The sequence below is a fragment of the Sapajus apella genome, unplaced genomic scaffold (assembly GCF_009761245.1).
Source record: "Sapajus apella isolate SASKATOON/1434 unplaced genomic scaffold, GSC_monkey_1.0 scaffold94, whole genome shotgun sequence".
NCBI classification, from domain to species: domain Eukaryota; kingdom Metazoa; phylum Chordata; class Mammalia; order Primates; family Cebidae; genus Sapajus; species Sapajus apella.
Genome location: NW_022437034.1, coordinates 7,595,685 through 7,623,288, shown reverse-complemented (window position 1 = coordinate 7,623,288; position 27,604 = coordinate 7,595,685). Strand labels below are relative to the sequence as shown.

General features: G+C 39.3%; 1 protein-coding gene across 4 annotated transcripts in view; it reads right to left on the bottom strand.

The window, feature by feature from the left end:
- The window catches only part of LRMDA (leucine rich melanocyte differentiation associated), a 1,109,623-nt gene that overhangs the window by 85,629 nt on the left and 996,390 nt on the right, over nt 1–27,604 (bottom strand). For 2 of the 4 annotated variants that reach the window (XM_032256149.1, XM_032256150.1), the window contains exon 7: nt 21,487–21,521. The exons of the other annotated variants lie outside the window; for them this stretch is intronic. In XM_032256149.1, the coding sequence (XP_032112040.1) occupies nt 21,487–21,521 (35 nt within the window). The remainder of the gene's footprint in view (nt 1–21,486; nt 21,522–27,604) is intronic. 4 annotated transcript variants of the gene reach the window in all.

Genomic DNA, 27,604 nt, shown 5'->3' with positions numbered 1-27,604 from the left:
TATTTTTTTTGTTTTTTTTTTCCCTCCAGCACCTTGAATATGTCATCCTATTGGCTTCTGGTCTCCATTATTTCTAATGAAAGTTAATTAAGTTCATTGTTAATCCATGATCATTGAGAAGAAGTGATGGGAAGTTGTTGCTTTCATCAATCCAGAGTTTGTTCTCGGGTTGATGACAGTGTTTTGGAAAGAGACAGCACAATATCATGAATGTTATAGATGCCAGCTGGGGTGATGACAGTGTTTTAGAAAGTGATTGCACAATACTATGAATGTTATAGGTGTCACTGAACTGCACATGGGTAGAGGAAATTTTTAAGGCTAGTCCTTTAGGTTTGTGGTGAACCCAGGAGAGTTCTTAGCTATCTGTTTCTGTGCTTCTCGCTAGTAAACCTGCTTGCCTCTGGTGTAAGTTTTTGCTCTCATGAAGTTATTAGCCTCCTCTTATTTACTTACCACCAAAATCTTCATTATGTAAGAGAGTGCCTTTAGCCTTGAACTTCCCTCACTCTGTTTCAAAGACCGTTCCTCTAGGGAGAGCTTCAGAGTTCTTTGTATTTATGGACTGCCTCTCCCGCTAGGGAAAACCTCTAAGCCCCTGCTCCAGACACTGAAGCACAGATGACACTCTTGGGTCTTTTCAGCTTGCCTCTCCCAGTGTGGACTTTCTATCCCATCATTCTTGAGCAAGAATGATGAGGGCCCAGGTGTCCCCAGTTAGCTTCACCTGTGGTAGAACTGCCACATTATGAGTGATGAGTTGGGGGTCGGGGACTAGCAAATAGAAGTCTCTGATTTCTTGGCTGCCCTCACCAGGAATTTAACCTCTGCATCTCAGAGTTGGAGGGAATAAGAAATGTTGGCAGCCTGTTCTTCTGGGTAAGATACCAAATCTCTTGATTAAGAGATGAACAGGGAAGGAGCCCCAGCTTCTTGGCCACACCCACCCAGAATAGAGAGCTTCCTTCTAAGTAAGCTGGGGGTAGTAGAAAGGGAACAGGTCATGTTCAGGTGCCACAGAATCCCATTGTTCGAGTTTCAGTAGATTTTCTTAAATAAATGTTTCTGCATTTGCTGTATTACCTTAGTTCAATATCTAGAGACTCAAAATAGTTGGATTTTTTTTCCATAATCTTCACCAGTGAAGCTTGCTTCACTGGGGAGCAAGTCACAGAGCTCCTCACACTGCGCCTTTCTGGAAATGGATCTCTCTCTCTTTCTCTCACTTCCTCTCTCTTCTCTCTCTCCATGCCCCTTCATGTTTTAGTGCCTTGAGATTTCTGTAGATGAGCAAAGGGAATTTGTGATAGGTGCTACCATCCTGTCTTTAGGATGCATTTCAGAGTTGGATGAGCCTTCTGTGTTTTTATGTGTTCTGTGAGAAGTTTAATTTTTAAATCCCTACAGTTTATTTTCCAAACACATGCCTTACTTAAAAGATAGCTATTGTCAGATGTGTATACCTGAAAATGATTAAAAAGTAGAAAAAACAACTAAACTGCCTAATTACAAACTCTCTGCTGAATCATCCCTCACATGAAAAAAATGTTTTCTTTGTGGTAACTTCATCTTTCCTGGTCTATGCAAGGTCTATAGCTTATCTAAGACTATTCAGAAAGAGCCCAGTCTACTCTGTTTAAAAGCATACAATAGCATAAATACAACAGAAATATCCTCCAACACTCCCCCTAAAGGGGTCAGCAATTATTAATGAAAAGCAAGCCTCAAAACTTGCCAGCCAGTGATTAAAAGACATTTGTTCCGGAACAGTCTCACTCTCACGAATAAAAGAGATGAAGAAGGAAATTAAATTCCTGAAGAAATAAATTTTGACTGAAGTGAGAAATCACACTAAGAAGCTAATTTAAGGGAGATGAAATTAATTTTGGTGACATTTATTCTATTTAGCAAAAATGGTGACAAAACATATAGTGGCTCTGTTAGCCAGAGATAAGAGGCGAGTAATTTAAGGCTGGGTATAGCTACAGTCTACAGCGATTTAATCCCGCTGCTACACTTCCCTTGTGACCTATCATTAAAGGTTTAAAGTAAAACTGACAATTATTATTAGCTAGTAATTGGATTTTGGAGATTCAGTATAAAGTTAGGATAATTTAAATGACTGTTGACATTGGAAAGATTATGTAAACGCTCTGAATCAGCTGAATTTATCAATTTATTTAGTCTTACAAAAGCCAAGTATATAACCAGCACCAGAAATCAGCAGAAGGGGTAGTAACTTTCTCAGAATTGTCCTCAGGAAGCCAGTAAAAGCTTGGACTCAGATCTTCCAAGGGTAGCACCCAAGCTGACATGCCAAATATCTATCATGAGGATGGGCTCCAAATGCCCTGCTCAAAACCCCCCAGACCTTTATCCTCCACAAAGGACTGAGTAAGGCATACCTCAGAAAAATCATAGCATCCCAGGAGAAAAATAAAATTGTCACAGACCAGTATTTTATGTTATGGATTTTTAATTACAATGGCTGAAATTCAGAAACTAAAGATGGAATAAAAAACACAACCATCATTATAGATTTATAGCAATGTCCTCTGGCCAGAGTAATTCCTACAAGGCTACACTCCATAAATACTGATATAAACCCTGCCTACTCCTTTGTCCAACCATAAGCACCAAGTAAAATTGGATTATTTAGAGAAATGCTTTACAAAATTAGTTCTGCTAAGAATGCAATTGCATTAACATCAGTAACAACATGGTGTCTCCACCAGCTGGGGCAGATGCTACTGTTAACTGTCCCCCCACCTTTAAATGCTTTCATAAAAGGAAGGTCTAGTTTCACTCTAAAATCATTACATCCTATTACTCACATTCAGCTGATACTATTTAAACCCTCGCCTCAACCCAGTGTTCTAGTGCCTTATAATCTCACTCTACTGTCCTACAGAAGAAACCACACTTAATTCATGTTTTCCATAGCTCACGAAAGTGAGTTTTGGCCCTTAAAAATCCTCATACTTTTTGATTTAGTAATTCCACTTTGAAAATTAATCCTAAAGTATTACTTAAGGATATGTGCTTAGATTTATTGGGTTGCAGTCCTGTTTATAAGAGTAGAAAAATTTTGAAACACTGAATGGCTAAGAAGAGGAAATTGGTTAAGTAAATGATGATATATCCTCATGATGGCATATACTCTGCAGCCATTAGAATTCATGCTCTGGAAGAGGATAGACACTGGAGACTTTTAAAGGATGTGCTAAGTAATAAAAACATAGTTGCAGAGCAAGATATGACTTTTTAAAGAAGCTGAAGGAATCTTCTGTGTTGCTTACTTTTCTTTTTTTTTTTTTTTTTGGTGAGACAGGGTTTCACTCTGTCACCCAGCCTGGAGTGCAGTGATGTGATCATGGCTCACTGCAGTCTCAAACTCCCAGGCTCAGTTGTTCCTCCTGTCTCTGCCTTCTGGGCAGCTAGGACTACAAGCACACACCACCATGCCTGGTTAACTTTTGTCCTTTTAGTAAAGAAGGGGTTTTACTATGTTGGCTAGGCTGGTCTCAAACTCCTGGCCTCAAGCAATCCACCTGCCTTGGCCTCTCAAAGTTCTAGGATTACAGGTGTGAGCCACCACCCCCAGCCTGTGCTGGTTATTAAGTTATTATCTCTTAGTTAAAATTCATCCTTCAATAAGATGTCCTGTCATGCTGTAGGTTACAGATTACATTTCTCTTTTGCCAGAAGACACCTGTTAGGTCCTGCCAAACGGGACACAAAAGCAAGATCTGAAGATTAAAGGAGGGAGAAAGGACATGCTCCTCTCCATTTCTCCCATGCTCCCAGAATCTGTCTCCTTGCCTACCCCCCATAGCTGCCAGTACCAGCTACTTGTACCCTCTGCCCCTCAGAAATCTGGGCACCAGTCCTGAAAGACTTCTCCAAATTGCTAAGTTCTCATGACTCCAGACTCTTCCTTTTATTCCTCTAGTCCTAAGGATAGAGTAATTGCTTCTTGTAGCTACTATCTTTGTTTTTTCAATGTTTCCTCCTTGCCTTTTCAGTCCTCCCATATCTGCTTGTTACAGGCTGAACTGTGCATGGCCAAAAATTCACAGGTTGAAGTTCTAACCCCCCCACACCTGAGAAAGTGACTGATAATTGGAGATAGTGTCCACAAAGAATTAAGTTAAAATGAGGTCACTGGTGTGGGCCCTACTCCCATATAACTGGTGTCCTTGTAAGAAAAGATTAGGGCACAAACAAGCACAGAGGGAAGGCCATGTGAAGACACAGGGAGAAGACAGCCACCTACAAGGCAAGAGGAAAGGCCTTGAACAACTCTTCCCCTCATGGTTCTCAAAGAAAACCAACCGTGCCAACATCTTCGTCTCAGGCTTCTGGCCTCCTGAACTGAACTGGGAGAAAATAAATGTCTGTTGTCCAAATCACCCCATCAGCAGTATTTCTTACAGAAGTTCTAGAAAACTCATACCCTGCTTAAACAATTCTTATCTTAAATTATCTCTCAAAACTAACTCTACACTAGTGCCCAGAAGGGGTCGTACAAAACAGATCCTCAAAGGTGATGTTCCAGGGTTGTTTTAGACATGTCCTTCACTTTCTTCTATCATAGGTAGTTGTATCAAAATTAATCAACTTTATTGCTGTGGGTCATTGTGGATAGTACACCAAGCATCTCAGGGGAACAAATAGCTACTGTCCTTTCTTCGTATGTCAGCAGTGATAGCTGCTGTGGAGCAGGAGGCAGACCTGGGGACACTGAAGTACTTATACAAAGGAAATGACACATGCAGGTCTTACAATTTCAGCTAAAGTCACAAGAAAACCAAAAAGTAGCTATGGCAGCCCTTACAGAGTCTTTTCTTTCTTGGAGCTCAGATGCCCATAGCCACAGATATTCCTGATGACCCCTCAGTATCACAGGAGTGGTATCAGAGGAGCTGACCACATGAGCACTTGAAATCACAAGCATCGACTAACATTCTAGCACTGAATGGAGAGGCCACCAAGAGTTCTTGTCTGCCAAAATGTAGACTTACCTCAATCCTGCCCGTCCTCTTATCTTTGACCTCAAGAAGCAGTTGTATATATAAGCGCAACCTCTGCAGTGCTGTCTGCTTCTTCTGTGTGCCCACATGTCTACAAAGCCATAGTGAAGCAGGAAGGAGAAAGAAGCTACACTTACCTTACGTCAAAGAGCAAATCATGTGCCCTACTGTCTTCCTGTGTCACATGTCCCTCAAGAGATGATCATATAATCAAGTATATGTATATGAGCACATAAAGATTCACACCCATTACCTACATGGTGAAGAAGATATGAGGGAAACTTGAATAATGGAAACACATGAAGCATTTGGAAGCCTTGTTTTGTTTCAGATTTCTAACTCAAAAAATGTTTCGGACAGGGCTCCTCATTAAAAAAATTAAAGAGGTATTTGAGATTATCCCATTCTTCTGGCTCTTCGCTTATTTTTACTCAAGGGGGTAAACAACAAGGTGGCCAACAGATGAGCTGGAAGACAGGAAGTAACAGCTAGAATGATAATCCTTTGTAAGGACACATGAATGGTCCTTAAACTGTCCAGTGCGTACATCCGTACTAGAGTTCACCTAGCTGCCCTGGCCACTCTCATATCTGAGAAGCTGTCTTCACCTAGGAGTGCTTTTCCCAGTGCTGTGTCTGCTGTTGGCATGCTGACTGGGAACCAGGCCGTTCTAGTCTCTCACCACTTGTCCACTCATACCTTACTGCAGTTCCCAACACACCAGGTTCTCCGGCCTCTGTAGTATCATAATCCTCATCTCTCTTCCGGGAATACCCTTCCCTGCCAGCTTATCCCAGAACCAATTCCTATTCCTCCTTCAAGATTCAGAATATCTTCAGGAAGCTATTAGTACCTTTCCCCCATTCTCTTCCCAAGTCCAAGGTGTTTTCCCAGGTGTAACTTACACACATCTCCATCATAGCCCTTATGCACAAATGGACTCATTGTCTATTTTGCATGCAGGCCCCTCGAGAGCAGAAAATGGTCACTTTTGTATCTTATCCCCACTTTCCACTTAGTAGAGTGCAGGCACACTGTGCTAATGTTTGTGAAGGGCTGTATAACAGAATATCCAAGGTGTCTTTTCAAGAGTCTTAGCAGATAGATAGAACAAAAGTTCTACACAGTTGCATGGAGGAGGCAGAAGACAGGCTTCCATTTTGATTTGTGCTCCCTTTCCCATAAAGCAAGGCAACACTCCTACCCATCATTCACCAAATTATAAAGACAACACATGCCAGTTCTAAAAGTCACCAAAACAGAAATAATTCAGGATCACAGTTCCCATATACTAAAGATTCACTTTTTCATTCAATACATTTATTGTGCTGGGCGCAGTGGCTCATGCCTATAATCCCAGCACTTTGGGAGGTCAAGGCAGGCGAGTCGCTTGAGGTCAGGTGTTTAAGACCAGCCCGATCAATGTGGTGAAACCCCATCTTTACCAAAAATATAAAAATTAGCCAGGCATGGTGACACACATCTATAATCCCAGCTACTTGGGAAACAGAGGCATAAGAATTGCTTGAACCTGGAGGCAGGGGTTGCAGTGAACCGATATCCTGCCACTCCACACCAGCCTAAGTGACAGAGCAAGACTCTGTCTCAAAAAAAATACATTGTGCACCTACTGTGTGCCAGGCACTGGACTAGTTCTGAAGATCCAGCTCTGCACAAGTTAGGTAAGAATCTAATTCTTGCAGCATTCACATCCTATTTGCGGAGATACATAGGTGGACAAACTCGTAGACAAGCTAATTTCAGTTAGTGACAAAGGCTATAAAGCCAACAAAGCAGTGAGGCAGCAGGGAGTGAATGAATCTGCAGTTGTCCTTTCTCCTCAGTTCTGTTTATTTAAAGCCCTCCCCTTCCCCCTACCCCTAACATCCAGCAATCCTCTTCACTGGGTCTCTTAGACCTATTCACTTATCTGCTCAAACACTCTAAACTTGCAGTAAAAACATGGTGTTTTGCCCTGGAAGAAGTAAATTACAAAGCTAGCCTGTCATCACACCAAATCCTGTTGCCAGTCCACCTGCTGGTACAGGGGAGTCTATCTTCTTCACTTTGGGCAGCCAGGGCCCTATAAGATCCTAGTGGTAACCAAAGTACCCCATAAACTTCAGCAGCAGGAAGAGGTCTGTTTAGAATGATAGATTTTCCTTTTGATTTATGTCACTTTCCTTTCCTGAATTTGCAACAAAATCCATAGGTCCCACTTGCATCTCATTTCACTGTTGTTGGATGTTTTCCCCTGGGGAAGCATCTGGCCCACAATTACAGTATTGAAGTTGTGGTTTAAGGTTTTCTGGCTCCTGTAGCTCCAGAGCTCTTCCATGGACTTGGCTTGGATACAGAGAAGTGCTGATCAAAGAAGGGCAGTTTGTAAGAATAGACCCACTGCCCATCCCTAAGCCTCCCTGAAGCTGCAGTCTAGCGAAATCCCTCCAGGCTAACCAAGAGGCCTCATGGACTAGTAACAAATCAATCTTGAGAGATCCTTTAAGGGGCTCTGAACTAACAACTTGCCAGCTTTATGCATTGTGGCTCTGTGCGCTGCCTCGGTTGGGTAGGAGGAATGAGGCATTTGTAAGGTTATTGAGCACAGCATTTGCACAGGGGAACAGCGGGAAGTGATTTAGCAGCCACACAGGTGTTTTCTTTAATTATGCACTATAGGAAACACTCGCTGAGCTCAACAACCCCCACTGTTCCCTGTGCACTTTCCCAGTTGTCCAAGGTGGGATGCACTCAGTAGCTGGAGAGGGCTGTTGTCTGGAGTGCTTCCTAGCAGCCAGAGACAGAGCCTCTTCTCACATGTACTGCTGGAAACTGGGCTTCCTTGAAGGCTAGGCCACACTTCACTTAGCATTGGCAGAGGTGGTGCTGAATGCCACAAGAACTGTGTGCCCAAGGGAGAATTTCAGCTTCTCATAATTGGAACTGGAAGCTTCTGAGACATCTAGCTGTAACTGCCAAACCCCAAAGCAGCTGGAAGTGAGATGGGCATCCAAGAATGTTAACCAAAAGGAGAAGGGTGAAGAGGAAGAGGATGGTTCTTCTAGACATTAGACTTCTAGACCTTTTCTGTGGGGATTATTTTACTATTAATTCCTGTCAACTGATGGGAAGGAACTTATTCTACTCATCTGTTTTTTTCATATGGAAACACTGAGGTGAAGATGGAACTAAAAGAATACCAAGTCAAGTCTCTTGATTTCCAGTCTAGTTCTAAGAGACTCTTCTTTTTCCTCAAACATTTAAGTGTATACAAATTGCCTGGGATTCCTGAAAAAAATGCAGATTCCAATACAGAAGGTCTAGGGTATTGTCTGAATTCACATTCTTTTTTTTTTATTATTATTCTGAGACAGGGTTTTCCTCTGTGGTCCTCACTCTGTGGCATAATTGCAGTTCACTGCCACCTTGACCTCCCTGTCTCAAGTGATCTTCCCACCTCAGCCACACCAAACAGCTAGAACTACAGGTGCATGCCATCACACTTGGCTAATTTATGTATTTTCCATTGAGATGGGGTTTTTCTATCTTGCCCAGGTTAGCCTTGGATTCCTGGACTCAAAGGATCTGCCCACCTCGCATTCCCAAAGTGCTGGGATTATAGGTGTGTGCCACTGTACCTGGCCTGAGTCCAGATTCTTAGCAAAAGCCTTGGTAACTCTGTGTAGAACCCCCTTTCAGCATCAAGGAAATTTCTTTCTTTCTTTCTGATGGAGTTTTGCTCTTGTTGCCCAGGCTGGAGTGCAATGGCACGATCTCAGCTTACCGTAACCTCCACCACCTGGGTTCAAGCTATTCTCCTACCTCAGCCTCTCAAGTAGCTGGGATTACATGCATATGCCACCACGTCCAGCAAATTTTTTGTATTTTTAGTAGACACGGGGTTTCTCCATGTTGGTCAGGCTGGTCTCGAACTTATGACCTCAGGTAATCCGCCAGCCTTGACCTCCCACAGTGCTGGGATTACAGGCATGAGAGACCGCTCCCAGTTGAGTATCAAGGAAATTTCTTAAGGCAGCACTTCTCAGAGGACACAGCCTCCCATGTTAGTTTGATGAGGATTCCTGGCTCTCCCAGTTCACCATCTCCCTCTCCTATCCTTATCACTCTGTCAGGAGCTTTATGACACAACTATGCAATCTTGCTGCATTCTGAAAACACGTTTATGGTTCTAGAGTTAAGGCACTCTACCTATGGGAAGAATGTTTGCTAAGAACTGTTAAGTACAATGCCAGACCTCTTTATTTCAGGTGAATCATTACGGAAGGAATGCACTAAAGGCACCAGCAGGTTGCTATGGAAATCTCAGTGCTCACAGCCTGCTTCCTGACTAATAAGCTATGCAAATACAGGACCAATGTTTTAGTAGAGTTCACTGGCAGTGAAGTTCAACAGAAGCTTGTCTCCATCTTCATAATGATGGACTCACTGGGGATTTTCTGTTTTGCAGGACTTTGGTTCTTCATGGCATACCTAGACATTTCACATCATGTATCACGAGGTCAGGATGCAGCACAAACATTTACTCATCTCCCCTTGCCACTTCCCATAGCCCAAGAGCACTTCCATTATATTTCCAGGAAAAATGTGTATTTGCTACAATATGGTTATAAACTAAAGGCCTACAGTGCCTTTGTGTTTTATAGTGTCCTTAGAACTGTTTTAAGCACAAACTCATTTAATTTCCAGAAGTCTGTGAAAGAGATATTCTTGTCCCTATTTTATTTATGAAGAAACGGGGACTTGAAAATGCTAAGTAATGTCCCCAAGATCATACAAGAAGAAACATTAGAACCAGGATGTGAATGCGGGTTTTATGTATGAATACAGTATTCTTTGCAATTGCTTTCTTTAAAAGAAAAGGCTAAAAATGCACCTTCCCCTATAGAGGGAAGAGGAGAAAGACAGTAGCTCTGCAGTGCATCTTAGAGTCCACAAATAGAGGGAAAGAACTTTCCTTAGAGGTTTTAGAGAGTAGGAAAATGAAAAGTGCTGGTGGTATCTACAATGCTTCCCATATACCCTTCTAAGCTTCCTTGGTTAACACCATTGAAGTTATACTTCTGCGTGGCCAACCTGGGCTGGGCACCCTGAGAGAATCAAGAAAAGGTAAAGATGCACAGTTCTTGCTATGACTTTTACTGTCTAGTCAGAGAAGAAAAGCCAAATCATGGAAAATAATCAGAGGAATTTATGGTGCGTGATCACCTGTCTCTACCATGTACATGAAAGAAGGTGTAGAACACAAATCTCAGTCTTGCCCGCATGCTGGAATCATCAGAAAAATATACATAAATACTGAAGCCACACAACAATCCTGATTTAACCAATGGAGGTCAATCCTTCTCAAGTGTGATTTTAGACTAGCAGCATTGGCAATAATTTCTAGAAATTCAAAATTTTAGAGCCCTCTGCCTGCTAACTTAGAAATGCTGGGTGTGGAGCCCAGCAATGTGTGTTTTCACATGTCCTCTGGGTGATCCTGATGCAGGTTAAAGGTATCAAAGCACTTACAGAGGGTGCAACGTGAACACTGGGGCTTTTTCAAAGCTCTCCTGGCAATTCTGCTGTGCAGCAAAGTCTCACAACTACTGAACGATGTGGAAGACAGTAAAGACTAGCCTCTAGGGGAGATATCACAGGCCAGTCACTAAACAGGGGACGAATTATGGAGGGCTTTGAACATCAGACTAAGGCTCTACCTTGAAAATGGGATATAGTGTTCTGTGTTCCCCAAAAGGACATAAGCTCTCCAGAGGCAACAGCCACATCTTCTAATGCCCATATCCCATTCTGGGCTCATCACACAGTAAGCACTCAGTGCACATCCATCACTCACAATTTCTGATTGTTCTGAGTGTAGACAATTGCGCGTTGAGCCTTAGGAGATGATGTCTGGTAGGAAAAAAAAATATCCAAAAGGAAAATGGCAAGCTAGCCAAAAGGAGGAAAATTTGAGTGAAAGTTGAAGCGTCTGAGTTATAAACACACCTCTCTGATGCTCACCCTAAAGTGCCTGACATTGGTAGGAAGCATTTACAGCAACCATTTCCTCTCCCTATTCCCACCCTCACTCAACCACACATTTCTCAGTGGCACCAAAGCACGTAAAGCATTTATTAAACAGCATGAAATCCATTTAACGCTTCTCTGGATGCACTAATTAGGTTTTTGTATTTTGGGGCAGAGCAATACAAAACAGAGGGCAAAATCCTGGGCTTATTAACATTCTGTGTGTCTATTTTGGATTGCTCCATGAGGTACTAAACCCCGCCCCCACTTCCAGTCCCAAGTGATGGAGAAAGTTCCTTTTAGGGAGGATAGGAGGAAAAGCTTTCAAAACCTGCAGTCAAAAATAATAAACACTAGTAACAGGCTATCAATCTCTGGGACTTCACCCTGGTCCACAAAGTTCCCCATTTCCATTAATAAACATCTCCAGGAACATTACAGTTCCTTTGGAAAATCCAAAGTGCTTGGCAAGGAGGTTTTGATTTCCAGCCAGCCCTTATTTGGTGCTGTGTGTAGAGGATCTGTTAAGCTTCATGCAATTAGCAGGCATAGACAAGCTTTGAGCAGGGGATATTTTTTAGTTCGTTGAATCATACCAAATCTGAATCTATTTACCAAAAGGAATAAGAAATGTGCATCTGGCTATGCTTTTAGCAGAGGCTTGAGAAAAACCGTCACATTTTACTGACTTCTTAGTGCTATTTTGTAATGACACTTGGAATTAACAATCAGAAGAGAGAAAGGTTGCAAAGTCTTAGACTGGACTTGCAGACTGAGGAAAATGGCCTTATGAGTATCTGTGCATCAAATGCCAAATCTTATTAATATATTTTGAGAGTTTCCTAAGGTGCCTATTAGGGACCTCCTTAAAAAATGAGAATAAAACAAAATAATACACTGTAATCCAAAGTAATACATAGTGGAGATTTCTGTGGCTCCTGTGCAGCTGGGTTTCCCACATGAATGATACAACAGTGCAATGGCCTGTGTGGTCTTCCAAACTGGGTCTGATGTGAAACAGAGTTTAGGTCATTCCTTAAAGATAGGAGATGGGCTGATCAGGCCCTGATACTGCTCGCATCCAAGAGACAGAGCTTAAGCATCCCCATATCCCATTCATCCACAGGTACCACTGCCAGGAAATAAAAAATGTCACGTCAGTTCTACTCCACATCCATAACAGTAGGATGACTAAATCAATCAATCAAACAGAATTTGAGAAAAGTATCAATAAACTTGCCTGCACGTAGGCTATCAAAAAGCCATTTTATATTCACCTAAATGTTTATATGTAACTACAAAATAATGGCACATTCTTCCAAGATTGATTAGTATTGGAAATGAAAACAGTATTAAATATCCAATGCGGGCTGGTTCAGGTTCAGAGATTTATTGCAATGTCAAGATTTCACATAAAATTCAACAACTAACACTTGTCTGGAAGAGAGGGGTGACTCCCCTCTATGGGTGTTCAGACTGCAAATATACACAAAACAGTGAGCAGTGAGGCCAATTTTTTTAAAACTAAAACTAAACACCCAGGCTTTTTTTTTTTTTTTTTTTTGAAAGCACTAGGAGTGTAAAAGAAAATAAGCTTTAATCCATGTGAAATGGCCTAAAAAATGATGCATTTCTATCTGGCTTGTTAAAGGAGTTCCAGGCTGAGGGAGACCCCTCACATTTCCCTTACTGTAACATGTCCATAGAGTATATAAGGCATGCACATCCCTCCTAGCATATTAAGTCTAGAATATCTATCTTCATCATTACAGCTGACACTTAGTAAATGATTACAGTTGACTTTTGCCATTTGCAGCAGCTATAGCCTTTAAAGTCTCTGCAAACACTGAATTAGCAAATACTGAACTGTTGCTCCTAAGGAAGATACAGAGTTAGGTTCCTGAAAGTTTCTGGTCACAACGTTTTGGTCAACTGATTGAGACATAACCTTGTTGTTTCTGTATTTCTGTTTAAGAAAACTTATTTAAGGTATTTTGTTGATTCATTGATGTTGAACTCATGGCCCATAGCACTATAATTCATGCTTGAAGAAAGCTTATCTAACACATGGATTTTCTCTACAGGGCACATCATGGCCTTCTTGGGCTTAGGAGTACTCTACAGAACTTCAGCACTATACTTGGAGACCACTTTAAACCACAAAGTCACCAAAAAAAAGCAAACATGTGAAGAGCATAGCGCTAAGTAGTCCATTAGAAAGACATTCGCATTCAGTCTGAGAGCTGAAACAAGCAGGGTCGCCTTGTTCAGCCTCAGCTGGAAACACACGCATGGGCCACTCAGCATTTTCACTGCTTTGTGCATGTCTATGAATGGCTGAGAAAGTGTGTCATGAATATTGACTTGGGGCTACAAATTCTACTAAGCAGGCAAATTTGCAAACACAGAATCAGGGATTACTGAAGATCAACAGTATATTACTCTTCCTAAGGCTGACACAGAGAAAAGAAAATGGAAAAGCATTAAACTTTGAAAAGTTGAAACTAAAACCCTGAATGCTCTCTCCTAACGGGAGACTATCACCAACTACTTTCCTGATCTGTAGTAAAGAGAAACCTGAAGGAATGCTAAAGACAGGGTCAAGACAATTCTTAGAGACAATGAAATGTGGCTCCGACTATTCCCAGACATCCATGGAACTGCAGAAAATATTGGAAGTTGGAGTTATGGCTAAGACTACAATTTAAAAAAACCAACACTCCACATCGTATCTTCAACTTAACCTCAGTGAATTAAGGCAAGAATTAAAACAGTCGGAATTTCAACCAAGTTTTGTGTTGCAGCATTAACATTTCAGGCCCCCAAAAAATAAAAAAGGGAAGAAGGAGGTGACATGGAAGAATGAAAATCTTCCTTCAAGAGCTGGAAAAGAAAATCTCATAACAATGGGAAGGTAGAAAAGACAGGCTGGGCACATCGGAGTGCTGATTTTTACTTCAAGTTTTAAAATCTGAAATCCTCATCTCAGGCTTTTATCTCAAATGCTGATTTAAAAAAAAAAAAAAGGAGTGTAACTTTCTCAGAAGGCCTACTCTTTGGTCTGCACAAATAAAATGAACACTTTCTTTCAGTAGCTATCTTATAAAAATGAAGGACCACCTCATGTGAAAGTGACTCTTTTCTTAAAGAGCATAAGACATATTTCTTAGCCATCATCCTGAGCAAATACAGCTTTTCAAAGGACATCTGAGTCATGTGCTCTGGTACCACATCACATGGTCCTCTGCGAATGCTTATGTAGTCACTGGGGAAACTCCAGCTCAGGACCTGCCCTCCCACTACTTTCTATTTCCTTTGAGAACCTTGCGGACATTGAACATGCTCTTTGGCCTCCATGATAAAACTTTAGAGTAGAATATTTTGCTGGGTTATGCCCAATTACAGAACATATTTGGTGAGTTAGTAAAAATAGTGGGAAAATGACCTCAACACACCCCACTCTACAAGCCAGGCCCTTGCTCAAACCATAATGCTGGGATTTAATCTGGCTATTTATTGTTCCTTATTTTAGATGACACCAGGAACAAAGTGGAGACTGTATGACTATTTTTGGGTAGGGATGCTGTGCAAGGGGATGTTCTCTGAGGGATACTCAAACCCTTTCTCGAGCCCTGCAACCCAACCCCTAAGGAGGAAGAGGTTAAATGTTAGCAGGGTTGGCCAGCATAGAATACCTTTTCTTCACTGTGGTGCACATGGTTGGAATTATGGGGCCTATACAAGTTGATGTGGCACTTCAAGATTCCTTTCTTCCCAACTCTACCACACAGTCACAGTAACAACAGAGTATATCCCTTGGGGCATTTCCTTCCACTATTCAGGGGCTTTCTCCTCTCCCACATAACTAAGTAGGATGATCCAGAGAAGATATGCCTACCCTTGTCATATGCCCTCTGATCCCCTGCCACTTCCCCTACACATATCCATGCCAGACGGTGGGTTACAAACTCTAATTCTTGTGCTTTCATCTGCTGTTAACTGGTGCGTAAGGCCTTGTCTCACAGAGAAGTGATCAGATTCACAATCTGAATTTGAATTTGGAGGTGAACACAAGAAGGACAAACCTTTTGGCCTGCTTTGGTTCTAGCATAGACCCTTAAGTTAGCCTAAGCTAAGTTAAGGAGCCTCCTGTGACATTCATCCTAGCCCATCAGTGTTTTTATTGGAGCGTATTCCTAAAGGCCCTGGCTAGTATCAAAATCTTATCCTATCAGGGATCATCACTGATGCATACTCTTACTGTGGGACCTTGCGGGAAGAAGTGACCAGCCAAGCTCAGGATTCACCTATTTTGGCCTTGAGGATAAACAGCATTTTACAACCTTCAGAATTTCACGCCAATTCAATGACATAAACATATCTTATATTTTCCATTTCTAATCAAGGAATTTGTGTGTTAAGTGAGAAGTTAAATTAATGTACTTTAATGCCTTCCTGCACCTTCTTTCTATGATATTCACCAATTCTGGACGGCCATAGATGTTTGTCCAATGGGCAACTGACAGTTTTAGATTCTAGGAGACAATTTCTTCTATAAACAGAGGCTCTTACTCGCTCCTGCAGATTTCATCTAAAATTAATTTTATGGGAAGTTGGACAACATGACCTTTAATGGCCTCTCCAACTCTGGCATTCTAGGAGGAGGAAGTCATGCTCCAAGCTAAAACTCTGTACTCATTGTGGTTGCTTTCTCAAGTCACATGGAATAAAGAGAGCAGAAATACAACTCGGCCCCTGTCAAACCAGATCCCTGCCCTGGATTCTCCATCAAAGAGAAACATATGTGAAAACTCCACCCAAACTGTCCTCTCAACATCCCTAACCCTCTTCCTGTTGCTGTGAAACATCAGAATTTGTCCTTCTCAGCATATGAGACCTCTGTAAAGCCAGGAGATTACAAATAGTCCTGGCAGTTTCCAGAAAAGTCTACTCTGTCATTGGGCACAACAGGGGAATCCACACATCTGGCCCAAGGAAAGGAAATGGAAAATACAAATAAAAAAGAAGTCAAAGTCGGAGGCGGGACGGGAGGTGGGTGAGAACACCTTGCTCTAGCTGAGCAAATGCAGACCAAAATCACCTCCAATTCTCACTGGGTCATTTTTTTGTCCTTATGTTTAAAGTAACATGTGGGTTTTAAGAATGTTTATTTACTATTTCTTGATTCTCTGTTTGGTTGTTTTGCTTGTTTTAGGATAGCCAAGTTGGTATGAAGAATGATGCAGCCTTGGAGTGACCAAAATCTGCCTTTTTTGGGAGTCTGTATTAAACAACAAAAGAACATACAATGCAGACACTGCTGCTTTAACTATGGAAGTATATGATTAATGACTCTTTTTAGTTCAATTCCAACCTTCAGCTTGTCAATAGAGATCAGAATCCTCAATGCAATCACCCAAAGATCAACGTTTTGAATTATCTTTCTCCTCCATCTATGTGATTCATCCTAAGAACTGTGTATACCAGACCAGGGAATTAAAGTTCTAGATTTAGCTTCATATTACATGTCAGTGATAGCCCCAAATGTGGCTTCAGAATAACTTATCAATGAAAAAGTTTTTGTGGTAAGCCAAGAAAACTAGATTATGACGGAGAAGATGTGATTCTCATTTCAGACTCTGCTACTAATTGCCCATGTGACTTTACAAAGTTTCTGAAACTTTGTAAACGTTCATGACATGAACTTTCAAACGAATTTTGAGGATTAAGTGTAATGTTTCATATATATATAGAATATATACATCGGTATGTGTTTTATGTTCTCATAAAACATCATATATATTTTTATCTTTGACTCACTTATCTTAATGCATTGAATGTACAGTTATGAACATTAGAACTCTTAATCAGTCACCTAGGCTCTAATTTAATAAAGGAATTTCTGGAATCTATATCCAACTGCTGAGATACATCAAAATCCATGTGATCTTCTATTTAAAACATAAATGTTTTAGTGTCTACAGGAAAAAATACGAATGCATCAATTTATGTCTTGAATGGAGTATGAAACATGCTGTTGTGGTTACCGGTTTATCCATCCTGCATGATTTATTCATAAACAGTGTAAGACTAGATAATCTATAGCATGGCAAACAAATGTGCCCTGGTTTTGTTCAGATCATTTCTCTAAGCAGATACTTATCATAGATCCCTCGAAGTAAAACAGATGTTGCACTGTTGAAAGTCTTGGGAATACATGTTATGAGAAGACTCTGTATGTCACAGAACCCACAGTAGAGGTGAAGGGCTTGGCTCCTATTTGAATTTATATATGCTTTAGCCATGAGATTTCATTAAACCTTAGTTGACAACTAAAGAGACTAGTCTTTACTCTTTTTTATCAACATGGCCATACTGGTACCGGCATGGTAAAATCCCAGCAAATCTATGCATAGAAGAGACAGCATATTTAGCCTGATTAAAAGAGTCAGTGGGTCCAACCCACTGATCAGTCCTTGCAAGGACTTTATGGAGCTCTGCCCTGTGGGGAATCCTGGTCACTGCTGCTGATGACTGTCTTTGACTGTGTTTTAGAAATATGAAATATTCCTCTACTTCAGAGACCTCTGTGAACATTATAGAATATTACTTATCATTCATCTATCAAGTATATTTATTTAGAGGCTACCATAAGTCAGGTACTGTGTAAATCATAGGAGATTCAAATATATAGAAGTCCAGACCCTGTTCACACAAAATTTATTGTCTAGTAGAGAAGTTGCATGGCATAATAGAAATACCCCTTATACTAGGAATTGGGAATCCTGGGATATAACTCCATCACATGTAGTGGTTATTTGATAAATATGGGCTTACTTAATGAATGAAAGAATATGCAAGTGTACAAATGAATAAAACAAATATATAAACATTTTGCTGTCAACTGATATTAGGTTACTTAGCTTTTTAAACCCTCCTCCCCTAGGGCCTTCCAATAACACTTTAATTAAATCAAATTCCTTACCCCAGCATAAAAATCTCTTCTTTCCTGGACACTGCTTTCCATTTTCTCACTAGCCCACTATACACCAGCTATTCCTGGCTTTCGTTTAGATCTTCTACTTCACATCTTTGCACTAGCTCTCCAGACATCTATATCCTCCTGTTCTCATCTTTACCTGATGGATATCTTTTTTTTTTTTTTTTTTGGCCATTCAGTGCCCATTTTAAATTCCACACCATCTGCCTGTTAAAGGAGTTTCAGTAGGTAAGTTTTAATTTTATTCCATTTCAGTAACTTTTAAAAATTTTGAGGGCAGCAGAAACAGGTAAGTGATTAGGTGTTTTGTTTAAAAGAGAGTTAAGTGTTCTGGACCCCACATGGCCTTCCCACAACCCCGCTGCAATCAGATGGACCTTGAGGCCCTGACCCAGACTCCAGGGCTTCCTACCATTTATTATATTCTATATCCAAATTGAATGCTTCCCCACACTTAGGTGTATTTGAAGAAGCAGAATAAGAGCATAAGACGTAGGCATAGGCAATCTAGTTGACTTAAAGCATCTCGTAAGATGCTACACACTTCCTGGCCACGCTGATGAGCCATCTGGTAAGTGACCTCAGAGCCATAGAGGGCTAGAATTCTCTTCATTCTTCCTCAATCAGGCAATGAAAAAAATACAGGAAGATTTTAGGGATAGGCCATTCCTTTGAAGAAGAGCATTATAAATGGGCAAAGACAGGGCATCGGGCAGGGTGCAATGGCTCACACCTGTAATCTCAACATTTTGGGAAGCTGAGGCAGGTGGATCACCTGAGGTCTGGAGTTCAAGACCAGCCTGACCAACATGCAGAAACCCCGTCTCTACTAAAAATACAAAATTAGCCCGGTGTGGTGGCGCATTCCTGTAATCCCAGCTACTTGGGGGACTGAGACAGGAGAATCACTTGAACCCAGGAGGCAGAGGTTGTAGTGAGCCAAGATTGCACCACTGCACTCCAGCCTGAGCAACAAGAGTGAAACTCCATATCAAAATGAAAAAGAGCATTGGGGAAGCACTTCCTGAAGAACACAGTCTTCACATGCAACACCATTCAAAGGAAAAGCCCATCTGGCTCCCTAGCTTGCTTAAAATATCCAGCTGTCAATAATAATCTATAAAAATGCAAATCAGAAACACACAGAAGAATTCTTCCTAGACATCCAAAATTAAGTTACATTACTCCAAACTTCAAGAGTAGAACCCTACCAAATTAGCATGGGACAGAAGGAAGGAACATGCCACAGAAAATGCTTGTTGGTCTTAGAGCAATCCCTATTCAAAAATAAACATGGAAAAACACATATATACATTTGCCACTGTGGATTCTACAAAAAAAGACAACAATACCTTCTAGGAAAGGAGCTTTTCCATGTGGATGCAGATAAGGAGGATATATTTGAAATTTTATTTTTACATGAGACAAAAGCAAGATGTAGAACTCGTTTGCTATCCCCCAAAACTCTGTAAAACAGACACTGTAAAAAAGAATCAGAGTGTCACAGGAAAAATTATTCTGAGATGAATGAAGAGATAGTTAGGAAACTGGCTGAATTAAGGGATTAACCAGGGAAACCCAAAACCCAATGGTAAAGTGAAAGTCCATTATTTGAGGCAATACAAACAGAGGTAAAACTGCAAAAATGCAAAAGAATAATGTGGAAGAAAATTTAAATATTTCTCAGTATTTAGAGGAAAAAGTAGAACAGAAGATGATGGACATGGAAGACTATTTAGATCCAGATGAAGTGTTACTGGGGCAGGAATAGATAATTTGTCACCAAAGAATTAAAAAAATCGAAATTGCCACAGAGAAAGAAAGACCTTTTAAGTCTGATAGGCTTATAAGACTTTAGGTAAAAGGGCTTAGGGGAAACCAAATGAAATAATTTTTTTAGTGACTAGAAATATTAGGGAGTTCTATTGTGTTTTAAATCTCAACGATAAATTTAGGATCCTACAAAAATGAGAAGAAGAATGAAACCTTATCTTTAAAGTAGCAAAAATAAGGCTGGCCTCACCCTTCTTTGCTAACTCAAATAAATGTCAGTAGACAATGAAACAATTTGTCCAGAGCAATGACCAGAAAAGTTTATAACTTAAGAGGTTTATGACCTAGTTGTTCATGTAAAAAGTTTGCAGGAAGACATTTTACTAAGCTTAAAATCATAAAAACATTAATCATTCTTATTCTCTTCGTGAGAAAGCACAGGAAAAATGAATATGTGTCAACTAATAAAGAAAAACAGAAATCAAGAATGCAAGACTGCAATAGCTAAACTATAAAGAAAATGTCAAGGAACTTTGAAATCAATTTACTTTTTAGGAACGCACATGAAGAACGATTGTAACATGGGCACAAAACAAAATTCAAAGTCCAGGAAGGTTACATATTTTTAAAGATCAGGATTTTATCATAAAACATTCACAGCATTAACACCAGGTAAAAAGGAACAAATACTGATAAATGCAGAGAAGTAGAAAGTCAAGAAAAGCCCAGTTAATTTACACTTCTTATTAGAAACTTGTTCTTGTTTGACAGAGGAATATAGGATTTAGTACACAGTTTATAAACAAAAGGATTATCACTACAACAATTAATGAAAATATTTCAACCTTCCAAACCTCTATTTAAGATGAAAAGAGACAAAACCCAGAAAAAGGAAAAAGCAAGAAAGCATTAAACAAAGTTATAAAATTAAGCCCAAATGTACGTTATAGCAACAGATGTAAATGCCTTAAATTTTCCTAATAGCTGTTACAAAATCAAATATATACAGATGACCAAAAACCTTTAAATAAAATTTAAAGGATAATTTTAAAACTGAAATAATAGTAAGTGAGAAAGAATTGCAAAAAACAATGATGGCAACAACATGAAAGGCAGAAAGCAGTATCTGGAAAAAGAAGATAATATTTTGGGCTGAGAAAAGGAATCCTCTGCAATGAAGATGTAAAGGCCATATCACTTAGGATACAGATGATATATTCATCAAATACCAAAATCTATTTAGCAGTAACTACCAGAAATAATGAATTGAAAAATATTATACAATTGTCAGCCTCTGACAGATTAAACAAATATTAAAAGGAATGAAATATTTGAGTATCATAGTTATAAATAAACTTACATATACATATATTACCTTATACTCTTCAGAAAGAAAATATAAGTTCTTTTCAAATACCCGAGGCATTTTTAAATTTACCAATTAATTTAGTATATTTGAAAAAGTTCTTGAAAGAAAAAAATCTGTAATCTCAAACTTCAATTTAATAAAACTAGAATGTCAGAAATAAAAGTAAAAACTAAAATAAATTGGAGATTTCCTCAATAAATGTTAAATCAGAAATTAAATAAACATCAGTTATACCTACTTTGGAAATGAATAAAAATAAGCAAATTCATGTCAAGACTTACAGAATATAGATTCAGAAGTAACAAAGCAGGTAAGCCTGTGAATAGACAGGAGATAGCTAAAATTAATTAATTAATCAGCTTAAAGAGTCATAAAATAAGAGAACTGGCACAGCAAAAGGCTAAAGAAGAAAAATGCATATAAGCAAAAATCATGAAAAATGGAAAATGTTAAAATAGGTTCTCTGGGAAAACCAGAAAAGGAGAAGAATCTAGAGTCTTATTTAAAAAAAAAATACAACTAAAGAATGAGAATTTAATAAATAATATCAAAAGAGATATTGGAATATTTCAGAGCACTAACATGTCAACGGGCAGCATTTTTCATCTACCCAACTGGTAAAGTTGGAGAGAAAATACCTACTGGCTAGAGAATGATTATGCTACCATTGGAATGTAAATTGGAAACAGCGTATTTGGATCAAAATGTTTCATTATGTATCAAGTGCCTTAAAAATATTCATACTCTTTTACTAAGTAATTACTTGTTAATTTATGCTAAGAGAGATATTAAAAATTTGGATGATTTATGTTTTTATAGTACCTCCATATGTTGGGACATTAAGGAGCTGTTAAAAAAATTGCCTTTGAAGATTATTTTATGGCATGGTAAATGCACCCTATAATGCCTGGTATAAAAGAGAAGGATGTAAAACTAAATATATAGTGTGAATTCTATTTAGTGAAAAGCAAAACATAGATGACAACACACTGACATGTTAACTGTAATTATTTTATGCAGTTGTATTTTTGGTTATTTAAATATTTTCTATATGCTTTTCAATAGTTTCCAAATCTATGTTAATGAACAACTATTCTTTTACAATCAAACTCTGTAAAATGAATGTAAAAGATTTCTCATCAAGATAACATTGTAAACTTACAAATTCCTTTTCCTTGATACATCACTAAAAGCAATTCTAGCTGAAATTTCAAAAATTAAAAGCTATATCTATACCCAATACAAGATGTGTCTTGTACACCAGAAGAGTACTGAAACAGACATCAAGGAAAAAGTGCTGAACCATGGGGTTGTTGAACTCTAGGTTAGAAACAGACAAAGGCAGAGAAGGCTGTCACTGAACACTACCGAATTAGGGCTGCAAGCCTGACTCAGCATAAAACTCATAGGGTCTCCCAAACAGAGGGGGTAAAATGAGAAAAAAATAAGGCTGTGAACGGTATCACTATGTACATGTGAGACAGGAAGGAAGAGAGCAAGTCACACAGATCAGATTTGTCACAAGCTGCTAGGTACTGGATCTGCAATAGCCCCAATCTATGAGACAGAAATCCCAGCCCACTAACATAGAACTTGTTTCTGGTCTGAGATTCTCAGGGAGCCACATGGAAGCTACTGAAAAGCTGTAAAACATGATAGATATTTAACGATTTATTTTTAAAGATAACTTTCACTCTAGATGAGCAAGCAACCTAAAATTCAAAACCAATAAGGAAAAACAGAACCAAGAAGATATCCACAAAACTCAACAACAGAGGACAATTTGACTACAGAAAAAAATGCACATAATTGTCTCTGAATAACATTAAAATACTTAAAAAATAATATCCTTTTGAATAAGAAAGGATTATGTAAACTGGAAGACATACATTGAGAAAAATGACTAATAACCAATATAGAAACTAGAATATAGAAATAGTATAATTGAAATTTCAAAACTTTATAGATGAAATTAACCCAACAGTTTTCTTGGTTTAAGAGAACACTAGTGAACTGGAAGACAGTACTGAGGAAATAATTCTGAGTACAGCACTGAGACATCATGAGGTTAAAAAAGAGAGAGTGAGAGTGAGAGAGAGAGAGAGAGAGAGAGAGACAGAAATTAAGTAGTATGGAGTCTCCAACATATACCATATACAATTTCCAGAATTAGGCCACAGCAGGAATACTGAGAAGCAATTTAAACAGCTAACAGCAGAGAATATTTCCATAACTAAGGAAAACCCTAAATTCTCACACTAAAGGCACACATCAACTCAGCTGAGCATAGTAAATAAAGACCACTCTGCACCTAAAAATACTGCAAGGCAGGTCTGGCCAAAGGGCTCTGAGTGGAAGCTGACATGTGCCACTACCTAACCAAAGCAGAAGTAAGTGGGTGTAAGATGTGGCAGCTCCAACCTGCCTTTTCTTGAGATGAAAACCTGGATCTGTGAGTCACCAAGTGGACTGAAAGAATCATGCAATTACATAGCTCACTTTGCACAAGACTTTTGTGTGCTAACCTGCTAGGTTTCAGAAGTACTAGTTACTAGCTTAACTTAATAAAACATCATTATGAGAAACACATAAACACGGTTAGAAGATATTAAGAAAAACTTAAATTTAGAAGAAAAAGCAGCACGATTAGCAATCTTGACATGAAAGATATCTGTAGAACTTAGGAAATAGTGACAAGAAAATAAGCCTCTTTCATGTTCAGTACAGACACAATTATTTTTCACATATTTTCGATCCATGAGTTGAATCCATATATGAAAAAGCATGGATATGGAGGGTTGACTACATATCGGTATGCATTGCAGCTTTGCTTACAATAGCAAAAATTTGGAAATGATCATCTGTGTAGGAATGAATAAACAGCATCAAATGTATAGGATAGGGTACTGCACAGCAGTTAAAATGAGTGAACTCAAACATAGATAATTCTCAAAAATACAATGTTGATAGAATAAAAACACATTGTCAAAAGGTATAGTGTAACACTATCATAATAATTTTTAAAGGTATTAAAACAATGCCCTATACTGTTTATAGCTGTATAAATATCTATGTAATAGAAGGATGATAATGTACTAGCTACACACTAAATGCATGACAACATTTGCTTTGGGGAAACTGGGTCTAGGGAGAGGAATGTGAGGGACTTCAGTTATTTCTAAATATTTTATTTCTTAATAAAAATGATCTGAAGTCAATATGACAAAATGTTAGTACTTTTTCATATTCAGTTGATTAGGGAAGCATGAGTAACATTACATTTTCCTCCACCACTTTAATTTTTAAAAATGTTTAATGAAAAAGGCAAACAAACGAAACCTTTTCTTGTTTCCTTCCACTCCAAGTTGTCACTAGTCTATTTTTTTGGAATGCAGCAAGTCTTAAATTTGATCCTTGGCAGGAATGGAATAAGATATTATCCAAGGAGGGACTCCAACTCAAACCTCTCCCTCTGTGTAGTCTCACCAATCTGGTTTGTTGAACTTGTTTCCTGGAGAACAAATCCCATCTATATTTTCAAGGCTTTCCCAATGGGCAGTGGGAATGATATAAGCTACAGCACGGCTGTGATTAACTCTGGCAAATGAAGAATTTACTGCTGTACATGTGTCCTGAGTTTAAGTAACAGACAAATAAACATCCGTGATGACCTGCATCTGCAGGGTCAGAAGCAAACAGACCTCTGAGAGGAGTCAGAGCCCTGAAGAATGTTAATGCTTCGGAATCAGAACCTGCTCTTGCCAAGACCCTAAGCAAAGAGGGACTGTGCTGGTTAGATCGCAGCAGAGGTCTTTTCTAAAGGCAGGCAGTACAATTAGAAAATGTGATCACTGCCTTTCAGGAGAGAGGATGAAACTGACCAGCCTTCTGTTCTTTATTATTCACAAAATCCAGGGGCAAATTATCTGATATCAGCTACCAGATCATGGAGAAGGATGGGTATTCCTGGGAGAGTTAATGGCTTTTGATCACCACATGCCTTCTAGATTCCTTGAGGACCTGTGTCGTACTGTACCAAGTTCCCCATAGTACATGGCACCATACTTTGTCCTTCATAGGCACACTATATATGCACACACGGTGGGAATACCTATATATGCATATTAATATATATGTCTATGGATAGGTATGGATATATATGGATATACATATATGTGTACACATAAACATATTCACATATACATATATGTAGATATGTACATGAATATAATTATATAATTTAAATATATTACAAATATATTCACATATATATACATTATAAACACACATATAGAACACATACACATACATACTGTTCCAAACTTTTTTTCCCCCTTGTCCTCCTTCCTGGCATATGTATTTTATAGAGTTTGGCCTTTGGTTAATATTATTCACCATCTTGGGTTCCACTGTCTCTAACAGGCTCTTGCATTCTCCTTCAACATGTGACAGGGCAAGCTCTGAGCTGAGGGCAACCTAAGCCTGTGCTTGGTTGGATGTGTAACCACACCATCAGCATAGATCCTTTGGGACTAGCAATACCAGAGAGAATAGAATGGATTTCTAAACAAGCTGGGCTGCAGGCCAGCAAACAAGCTACACATTATTGATGTACTTTTAAAACAAAATTGAGATTTGAACCCAGTATCAAACTCTCTTGCCTCTTGAGAATGGTCACCTTTCCACATCCACACTGAACTCAGACCAGGGCTTAAGCCCAGCTTCTGTTACTCACTTCTACAATAGCTTTTGTGATCCTCACTGAACAATACCTCCTCTTTCAGCTGTGTTCTGAGCAAGCACTGTGTACTCATTTGCTGGGCTGAGCCAGGGTGAGGCCTTAAAATAAAGAGATCAAAGTCATTGTCCTCTGAATCAGCAGAGGCTTTCTATGAGGTTCAGATGAGGTGAAAGTGATCTAGGCCAGAGGAAAATCGCACCCCTCAACTCCCTTTTCTGTAACACCAGCAGGTTTTCACAGAGGAAAGGCAAAGGCAAACACCCTACCCAGAGAATAGCTGAACAAAGCTTTGGTTTTGTGGAATGGGAAGCAAAGGCCTGAGAAGTGAAAGCCTATCCATTCTGTTGTCATGTTAAAAACTAAGGCGAGTCGGCTCATTCACTCAGTCTTCCATGGGGCTTTCTTTCATCCAAGTAGAAGGATTTCTTGTCCATACACCCACCCTCAACAGAAATTCTCCTTCCTCTCTGGTTTAGGTCATCCAACCAAAGCCTACTATAGACAGGAGGCTTCCCAACCTGCAACAGTATGTATGCTACATTCCTCAAGGTCAGGCTTAACTCCAAGCCATTTATTTCCCTGTGCTTTACAGATGATTAGCAAACCAGGACTTAGAAAACTGCTTAATAAAATAAAAACCAGCAGAAGAAACCAATATAGACCCAAAAGGACAATATTAAGTTAATTTTAATCTATAAGTTCTCACAAAAGCAATTACTTGCTTATTCCAAAAGATTTCAAATATCCTGACATCCAATAAGGACAGCTTCTGAAACACCAAAATATAACCCTGCAACCCATGGTAAGTTAAAATCAAGATAGCTGGTGGTAATAGACACATGAAAAATCCCACATGCCACGTCTATAGGAAACAAGGCTGCAGTTGAAACATAAATGTGGATAAAGCACTTTAAACTCTACACTATGCTGTACTGATAGCTAGCAAAGTGATATTAAAGATGGTTTCATCTGGTGAGACCCCTTAGTTTTTCTCAATATAATACTAGCTATTACAAATATCATGACCCATGTGCTTGCCATCCCAGAGTCTCAGAAAGCTAACTAGTACTATCTGGTCAGCAAAGTGCTAAACTAAAGCTGTGAATTCTAGATGAGAGCCAAATTCTCCCTCAGATTATCTCAAAGATGGGATGCCGCAGTTAAGAGCAGGCAGTGGATGTTCGGTCAATGGAAGGATGGCTATTACCCAACTTGAGCTGCAAGCATTTTGGAAAACAGTATTTGCAAGAGAATGTAAAATAGAAAGCCCCTCAAGCCAAACAAATACATGCATGTTGGGTTTTGCATTTGAAGCTGTACATATCTGCTTGTCTTAAGGCTGTTTGATATAAATTCAGGTACGAGGTACCTTAAGGCTTTCATGATTCTAGGAGGTACAGGTGAAGAAGCATTGAACTAGGAATGAAGGCACCACAATGCTATCGCTGACTCCATAGCTAATCCATCCTTGGCCATGTTTTTGTCTCAGTTTTCTCATCAGTTAAATCAAATATAAGATTAGTCCATCGTTAGGTTTTTGCATACCCTAAAACTGAACAATTCTATGAGACCTAGGTGAAGCAAATCTTCATTTGTTTCCATCCAAATAAAGAAAAGGAAATCACACTTGGTAGAATGATTGCATCTCCGTCAGAAAG